This window comes from Carlito syrichta, unplaced genomic scaffold (assembly GCF_000164805.1).
Source record: "Carlito syrichta isolate Samal-C Ts95f unplaced genomic scaffold, Tarsius_syrichta-2.0.1 Scaffold169151, whole genome shotgun sequence".
NCBI classification, from domain to species: domain Eukaryota; kingdom Metazoa; phylum Chordata; class Mammalia; order Primates; family Tarsiidae; genus Carlito; species Carlito syrichta.
In genome coordinates, this window is record NW_007113247.1 from 7,177 (window position 1) to 16,244 (window position 9,068).

Consider the following 9,068-nt stretch of genomic DNA (forward strand, 5'->3'; position numbering starts at 1 on the left):
TTGAGGTGAGTGGATTGCCTGTGCCCATGGGTTCGAGATCCACCTGGGCAACTTGGTGAGACCTCATCTTTACAGTAAATCAAAAAATTAGCCAGGCGTGGTAGCGCGCACCTGTAGTTCCAGCTACTTGGAAGGCTGAGGCGGAAGGATCGCTGGAGCCCAGCAGGTCGAGGCTGCGGTGGCCAGGAGCAGCCACTGCACTCCAGTCTGGGTGACAGAGTGAGATTCCAACTCAAAAAAAAAAAAAAAGAAAAAGCAGGCCAGGTGTGGAGGCTCATGCCTATAATCCCAGCACCACTTTGGGAGGCTGAGGAGGGAGGATTGCTTGAGGCCAGGAGTTTGACACCAGCCGAAGCAACATAGTGAGACTGTAAATTAGTTGGGTGGTGGCATGCATCTGTAGTCTTAGCTACTTAGGAAGCTGAGGCAGAAAGACTGCTTGAGCTCAGGAGTTTGAGGCTGCAGTGAGCTCTGATCACATCACTACACTCCAGCCTGGACAAAAGAGTTAAGACTCTGTAAAAAAAATTAATAATAAATAAATAAATAGGCTGGGCGTGGTGGCTCACACCTGTAATCCCAGCACTTTGGGAAGCAGAGGTGAGAGGATTGCCTGAGCCCACCATGCCCGGCTCAGCTCTATCTCCTAACACAAGTGTCAGCTACCAGAGCATTCCCATGTCTTAACACACTGCATGTTTATTTGATGTGATTTTCTTTTTTTTCTTTTTTTTTTTCCGAGTCAGAGTCTCACTCCTTCACCCAGGCTGGAGTGCAGTGGCACGTACGCTCACGGTCACCCCAGTGTTGACCTGCGGGGCTCAGGCGATCCTTCCGCCTCAGCCTTCTGAGTAGCTGGAACTACAGACATGTACTACCACGCCTGGCTACTTTTTATTTTATTGTAGGTCTCACCAAGTTGCCTAGGCTGGTCTTGAACCCACGGACTCAGGTAATCCACTCTCCTCGGCCTCCCAAAGTGCTGGGATTACGGGCTGAGCCACCGAGTCTCGCCTATGTGATTTTCTATATTCATGTTATGGAGACCAGCCTGGGCCACATAGTAAGATCCCGACTCAAATAAAATAAATATTATTTGAATAAAGCATTAGTGAATGCTGTTTTTTTTCTCTTTCTGTTTTCTTTTGGTTTGCATGTTACTTTTTTTTTTTAATCAATATTTTTTATTATGATTTTGTGGGGTACAGTTAAGGGTTAGGTGTACAATTACGTTTCATTCAGGCACCCTGTTGATAAGAGGTGTTTCCCCATCCCCAGACAGATATTTGCGGCTGTTAATCCCATCCCCCTCCCCCCCTGCATGTTACTTTTTAAAATAAAAAGGTTAAAAAAAAAACAGCCAGTATTTATCAAGTGCTTATTATGTGCCTAACAGTGTACTGGTCTCTCTGCAGACCCACTTGAGATTCTAAAAGCCCTGTGAGTTGGGATGTTGTCTCCACTTCACAGAGGAAAAACTGAGGCCAAGTCCCCGTGTTTCCCTTCACTCTTTCCTTCCTTCAACCAATATTCAGACAGTGGGTAAAATAAGAGTCAGCCTTGTCTGCAGGGCACATATGTTGCAGGAACAGAATAAGCCAGCAGGAGGCCATGGAAACAGGTAGATGTGAGTTCAAATCCCACTCTGCCACCTATGGGGCATGGGAGCTTGACCATTTCTCTTCTCAAGTTAGGTTTCCCTCTGTAAAGTGGGTAACATTCCACTTATTTCTGTGGCTGCTGCAAGGATCCTGAGTGACCTCATGCAAAGCACACAGAAGAGTGCCTGACCCCCAAGTGACAGCCAGGTGCAAGGAGATGAGAATCACATCGGTGGGGATAGACAGGATCCACCTACATTTAAAAGGCTCATGTGCACAGAGTAAATAACTTGGGTAGTAACTCCACAGGTGTGAATGCTGCTTCCTTCCAAGTATTTATAGACAGGCAATTTACTAATAAGGGTCATTATTATTCTAAGTAATGTTGCCTGGCAACACAGCTGACACTCCACCTTTATCAGGTTTCCAGGGGAATTAGCTAGAAAGCTAATATTTGCTGGTGGGTGCAGTGGCTCATGCCTGTAAACCCAGCATTTTGGGAAGCTGAGGCAGGAGAATCACTTGTATCCAGTTGGAGAGTAGCCTGGGTAACATAGCAAGACCCTGTATTTACAAAAACATTTTAAAAATTAACCAGACATTGTGGCACACATCCAGAGTCCTAGCTACTTGGGAGGTTGAGGCAGGAGAGTCACTTCCACCCAGGAGTTCAAGTTGCCCGGGCTAGTCTTGAACCCACGGGCTCATGCCACTGCACTCCAGTCTGTGATTGAGTGAGGCTCCAACTCAAAAGAAAAGAAAAGAAAAGCATAGTACTTGCATATAACCTATGTACATCCTCTTGTACACTTTAAATCATCTCTAGATTACTTTTTTGTTTGTTTGCTTTGAGTTGGTATCTCACTCTGGAGTGCAGTGGCACACTCACAGCCATCACAGCCACAACCTGCTAGGCTCAGATGATCCTTCTGCCTCAACCTTCCAAGTAGCTGGAACTACAGACATACGCCACCACACCCGGCTAATTTTTTAATTTATTGTAGAAATGATGTTTCACCAAGTTGCCCAGGCTGGTCTCAAACTCATGGGCTCAGGCAATCCTCTCACCTCGACCTCCCAGAGTGCTGGGATTATAGGTGTGAGCCAACGTGCACAGCCTTAGATTACTTTTAATAACTAATACAATGTAAATTTGGCCAGGCTCTGTGGCTCAGCCTGTAATCTCAGCACTTTGGGAGGCCTGGGTGAGTGAATAGCCTGAGCTCATGGGTTCGAGTCCAGACTGGGCAACTTGGCAGGACCTCATCTCCACAATAAATCAAAAATTAACCAGGTGTGGTATGTGCACCTGTAGTTCCGGCTACTTAGAAGGCTGAGGTGGAAGGCTCGCCGGAGCCCAGCAGGTCGAAGCTGTTGGTGGCTGTGAGTGTGCCACTGCACTCCAGCCTGGGTGATAGAGTAAGACTCCAACTCAAAAATAAATAAACAAATAAATAAAAACAATGTAAATCTGATGATGTAACTCATTGTTATGCTGTATTGTTTAGGGAATAATGACAAGAAAAAAATCTGTACATTTTTAGTACAGATGAAAAACTTTTTTTCCGAATATTTTTAATCTGAGGTTGGTTGAATCTGTGGGTGAAAAAACTATGAATAAGAGAGACTGTGTAATATAATATATGTAACAATATTAGATAATTCACTACTAGTACTATTATTATTATGTGAACAAAGACACACACAGGTATTCTTTTTTTGTTTGTTTGAACCGGGGTCTGACTCTGTTGCCCAGGCTGGAGTGCAGTGGCACAACCATGGCTCACCATTGCCTCAACCTCCTGGGCTCAGGTAATCCTCCTGCCTCATCCTCCCAAAGTGCTAGAATTATAGTTTGAGCCACCCAGGCTAGAGTGCTCACAGCTACCACATCTTTAGCCCGCTGGGCTCATGTGATTCTTCCGCCTCAGCCTTCCAAGTAGCTGGAACCACAGACACGCACCACCACACCTGGCTAATTTTTTTATTTATTGTAGAGACAAGTCTCGCCAAGTTGCCCAGGCTGGTATCAAACCTCTGGGCTCAGGCAATCCTCTTACCTCAGCCTCCCAAAGTGCTGGGATTACAGGTTTGAGCCATCACACCCGGCCTACAAAACTTTTTTCATCTGAGACAGGCTGAGGATCCCTTACCCAAAACGCTTAGGACCAAAAGTGTTTTGGGTTTCGGATTTTTTTCAGATTCTGGAATACTTGGGTTGAGCATCCCTAATCCGAGAATACAAAATCCAAAATGCACGCCAAAGAGCATTTCCTTTGAGCATCAGGTCAGCACTCAAAAAGTTTCAAATTCTGGAGCATTTCCAATTTTCAGATTAGAGATATTCAGCATGTACTCATCCCTACCTCATGGACCGCACTCTGATATTTTCTGCTCTATTTCATTAACAAAAAAAATGAGTAGCAACCAACCCATTCAGTGAATGTTTTAACCATTAATACATTGGGGCCCCGATTTTAAAGAGATCCAGGATACTCAAGCAACATGTAGCTGCACTGCCTCTGGGGAGGCCCCATCCTAGGGAAGGGAAACTTTCTCATCAGTATGCACGTCGGTTGTTTTTAAAATTGACTCCTGGTGGACATGCCCCATTCCACCAGGAGAGGAGCGGGATGTCAGGCAGATGAAAGAAATACTAATAAAGCTGGAGTCATAAAAACACCCCTTGATCACCCTCCCCTTTCTTCCCTACCTCCTGGCATAGAAAGCCACAGAGAAGTCCTGGAGACCCCAGTCCCAGGAGTCTGATCTCCACTCCTCCCTCCCCTCTGACCAGTGAGGCCCACTCGGAGACAGAAGCAGTGGGGGAGGCACCTGCAGGGAGCTGTGGACAGAGAAGAGGCAGGAAGAGGTAGAGGTGGCAGTGGCGTGGGCGGTGGGGTCCTGGAGCACCAACAGCTGGCGGTCTGTCTTCTGGGTGAACAGAAGCTGCGGGGGAGGGCGTCAAGGTTAAGGGGACCTACAGGAATCCCAGAGCAAACGCCAGTTCCCAGGGGCTCTGCCCCATGCCCCCGGTGTCGCCCATGTCTGAGATGGAAAACCAGGACAGCTGGAATGTGGTCCTTAGTGTCCAGGCTCCCAGGGCGAGTGAGGGCCGTGGGCAGAGATGGCTGGGTCCCTGAGGAGGGGGCGGAGCCTGGACTTTAGAGGCTGAGGGAGGTGGGGCTGGACCTGGACTCCTGGGTCTGAGGGAAGAGGGACTGGGCCTGGACTCCTGGGTCTGAGGGAGGAGGAGCTGGACCTGGACTCCTGGGTCTGAGAGAGGAAGAGCTGGACCTGGACTCCTGGGTCTAAGGGAGGAGGGGCTGGGCCTGGACTCCTAGTCTGAGGGAGGAGGGGCTGGACCTGGACTCCTGGGTCTGAGGGAGGAGGGGCTGGGCCTGAACTCCTGGGTCTGAGGGAAGAGGAACTGGGCCTGGACTCCTGGGTCTGAGGGAGGAGGAGCTGGACCTGGACTCCTGGGTCTGAGGGAGGAAGAGCTGGACCTGGACTCCTGGGTCTAAGGGAGGAGGGGCTGGGCCTGGACTCCTAGTCTGAGGGAGGAGGGGCGGGACCTGGACTCCTGGGTCTGAGGGAGGAGGGGCTGGGCCTGGACTCCTTCCTGGGTCTGAGGGAGGAGGGGCTGAGGGAATGGATTCCTGGGTCTGAGGGAGGAGGGGCTGGGACTAGACTCCTGGGTCTGAGGCAGGAGGGGCGGGGCCTGGACTCCTTCCTGGGTCTGAGGGAGGAGGGGCTGAGGGAATGGATTCCTGGGTCTGAGGGAGGAGGGGCTGGGACTAGACTCCTGAGTCTGAGGGAGGAGGGGTTGGGCCTGAACTCCTAATCTGAGGGAGGAGGGACTGACAGGCACAGGAAACCCCCATACCTTGGTGAGGGCCTGGCTGGGTTCAGAGAAGTCGCGGCTAGGTGCTCCCTGAAGGCGACTGAGCTCGAGCAGTCGGCTCCGTTCCTGGGGGAAGACACCATGGACCTCCACATCTCAAAGTCAGAATGGGCCACCCCAGGGCTTCCAACGCCAGGAGACCTCCGGGTGCGGGGCAGTGGTGGGCTGCCCCGGGGGAGGTGAGGACGGTAGGACAGGCGGCCACGGGGCTCACCTGCATCAGGGCCTGAAGGGCCTCCTCCTTCTTCTGGCTCAGCCCCCGGCTCTCAACCACCATCTGCTCCCCCAGCGACTTGAGCTGCTCCTCCAGGACCTGGACCCGGCGCTGCAGGGCGTACCCTCCCGGGTCACTCAGCTGCCCCAGGGTCCCAGGGCTCCAGTGGCCCCCCAGGCCCACCCTCCCCCGGAACCACATCCTCCTGGAGTGCTGGGGTTTGCTCCAGCCCCGCCCAGAGATCATGGCATCTGAGTGTTCAGGGCCAGGGACGCAGAGTTCCGCTCCCTGGTGCCCTCCTCCCTTTTGGGGGCCCGGAAGAGATCTGGGGTAGACTAGAAAGGATGAAGAGAAAGGGACAAACAGAGACAAACCACAACAGAGAGAGAGAACAATGACCGAGAAAGAGATGCAGAGAAAGATACAGAGAGAGGAGCCGGGATCAGCCTGTAATCCCACGCCTTAGGAGGCTGAGGTGAGTGGATTGCCTGAGCCCGCGGGTTCAAGACCCGCCTGGGCAACTTGGCGAGATCTCATCTCTACAATAAATCAAAAAAATCAGCCGGGCGTGGTAGCGCATGCCTGTAATTCCAGTTACTTGGAAGGCTGAGGTGGAAGGATCGCCAGAGCCCAACAGGTCGAGGCTGCGGTGGCCGGGAGCGGCCACTGCACTCCAGTCTGGGCGACAGAGTGAAATTCCGACTCAAAAAAAAAAAAAAAAGATACAGAGAAAGAAGACAAGACAAATAGAACTAGAGAGATAGAAACCATCTGAGACAGCAGAGGAAGAGAAAAGAGAGAGGCAGGAGAAAGGTCCGGAAACAGAGGTGGGGCAAGGAGAGTCATAGCAGAGCTTTCTAATCCAAACCTTTGGGAAAGTTTGTGCTAAATATAGTCAAGTATGTCCCCTTTTCCCCACAGGACTTGTCAGAACCTCGAATGTGAAGCTCCCTGAAAGGATCTGGTGGAGCATCTTTTTGGACTAAGGTTTGAGAGGCACAGACTATGGTAGGAAGACTAGGTTGGTTCGGGTCCCAGCTTTATCCCTTACCAACTCAGCAGCCTTGGAAAAGATCGCTTAAGCACCATGACCTTCAGTTTCTTCATTATCACATGGAGGAAAAAAACCCAATAGGACTTGCCTCATGGGATTACTGTAAGGATTCCATGAAAATACTGATGAAATGGTTGGGGCCGTGCCTGGCACCGGGTGATGTTCTGTAAGCATCGGCTACTGTTTCTATGCTGAAGAACATGACGTAGGTGGGAAACAAGAACAGAGCAAAGGCCGGACCAGGAACAGAGGAGACGGGGAGCGGTGAGGGCTCTTCCAGCGGGACTCACCTTGTGCTGCGCCACACTGGCCTGAAGTTCCTGGACCTTGAGGTTCGGTGCCCGGGGCTCAGAGCCGTCCCGGTTCTCTTCCTCCTGCCGGCTCTCCCTCTCCAGCTGCTGGAACTCCAGGTCCTCGTAGGCACGCTGGGCCACATCCAGCTGTTCCCGCATCTATGGGTGGGGACCCAAAGGGTTAGAGGCCTGGACTGCTAGGGACCAGGGAAATAGTGGACTAGGGCCAGGCTCCTGGTCAATGAGGAGGAAGGGGGCTGGGGCCTGAACTCCTGGGTCTGAGAGAGGAGGGGCTGGGGGCGTGGACTCTTGGGTCTGAGGGAGGAAGGGTTGGAGGTCTAGACTCCTGGGTCTCAGGGAGAAGGGGCTGGGACCTGGACTCCTGGGTCTGAGGGAAGAGGGGCTAGGGCCTGGACTCCTGGGTCTTAAGGGGTCTGGATGCCAGAGGGCCCTGACCTCCTGCATCCTCTGCAGAAGCCGCTCACGCTGGTCCTCTGGTTGTGAGTCGAGCTGTCCCTGGGCCTCCCGGAGTCTCTGGCGAAAACCCTCCACGCGATCCCGCTCCTGGCTCAGCTGCTGCTGTTCCTGAAAGAACAACCAAGTCCTCAGCCTCAGTCTGAGCACAGGGAGCGAAACAGAGGGCAGCCCAATCTTAAACCCCTGCCTGGGCTTTCAGTCCCTCAAGGGTGAGGCCCTGTCTATCTGGTTCACTCTCATTCAGGCTTGCCCCAGAGTCGGTGCCAAATAAACAGGTTTGAAAGATATAAATGAAGGAATGGATGCGAAACACATCCAAGCTGGGTGATACCTGAGAAGGGCTGGACCTGGACCCCATCCTCCAGGTGGGGACACAACCAGGTATAGCCCAGACCAAGAGGACAGGGAAACCCAGAAACTGTGGGAACCTGGGAGGGAAGCAATGTCTACCAGAGTCACCACGGCTTCCTGGATGTGGGGATTTAAGGCAAGCCTCAAAACAGGGAGCTTTTAGACTTGGGGAAACAGAAGGAGCTGGAAGGGCATTTTGGACAGAGGGAACAGCATGGTACAGATGCACAAAAGTTGGAAAGTTCAGGAAGTTTTGGGGGCAAACCCTAGTCAGAGTGGAAGAGGACGTGGTGGTGAGAAGAAGTGAGAAGCGTGGCAGTGCACACAGCTCGCGGCAGGTTTGGTCCACCTGCAGCACTGGGTGGCCATGGAAAGCCTAAAAGGAAGGAGCGGGACCCAGGTTTGAGTTATCCCTCTGGGAAATGGTCTAGAGGGATAAAAACCAGCTCTCCTATCAGTCCCTCAGGCGGCGAGGACGAGACCGGAGCTGGGGCCTGGGCGGTGGGGATAGCAAAGAGATGGACTGGAGAGAGAGTCAGGAAGCACAAAGGGCATGGTGACCGACGGGCCTGAGAGGGAGATGGGGCGGTGTGCAGAGCAAGGTCCAGGACTCTGGCCTGGTGACCAAAGGGACAGGGAGACACACGGTGTGGGGAAGAAAGTTGCTGCCGTCAGCTTTGGGTGAATGTGAGGGAGCCAGACTCCCACGTCTGGGGGCGGAAGGGCTGGGGTCTGGACTCCTGGGTCTGAGGGAAGAGGGCCTTGGCTTAGACTCCAGGGTCTGAGGGAGGAGGGGCTGGAGACCCAGATGAGGAGGGGCTGGAGACCCTGATGCAGGAAGGGGTATCTAGGAGCCAGTACCCTAGGAGCAGAGCACATAGGTCTAGACCTCACAAAGGAAATCAGGGCTGGGAGAAACATGGGCTCTTTGAAGGCAAATGAGGGCCCAAGACCCAGCCCCAGAAAATTCTAACATACAAGGTACTTGCAAAGAACAAGACTGACAGAATTACACAGCCCCTGTTTTCCAGCCTATAATGATAACATCCAGGTAGTGAGCACTGACGGATTTTAAAATCTTCAGATAAAAGATTCTTTTTTTTTTTTCAGTTGAAGTCTCACTCTGTCACCCAGATTGGAGTGCAGTGGCCACTCCCAGCCACCGCAGCCTCGA

The 9,068-nt window shown here is 52.2% G+C and overlaps 1 protein-coding gene across 1 annotated transcript in view; it reads right to left on the reverse strand.

The window, feature by feature from the left end:
* PHLDB3 (pleckstrin homology like domain family B member 3) overlaps window positions 1–9,068 on the reverse strand; it is a gene marked incomplete at its 3' end in the record, with an annotated part of 18,774 nt that overhangs the window by 3,187 nt on the left and 6,519 nt on the right. Inside the window, exons 4-8 of the mRNA XM_008051230.1 lie at window positions 7,523–7,651; window positions 7,060–7,225; window positions 5,720–5,844; window positions 5,488–5,571; window positions 4,437–4,550 (exon numbers count right to left, since the gene is read on the reverse strand). Coding sequence (XP_008049421.1) covers window positions 4,437–4,550; window positions 5,488–5,571; window positions 5,720–5,844; window positions 7,060–7,225; window positions 7,523–7,651 — 618 coding nt within the window. The remainder of the gene's footprint in view (window positions 1–4,436; window positions 4,551–5,487; window positions 5,572–5,719; window positions 5,845–7,059; window positions 7,226–7,522; window positions 7,652–9,068) is intronic.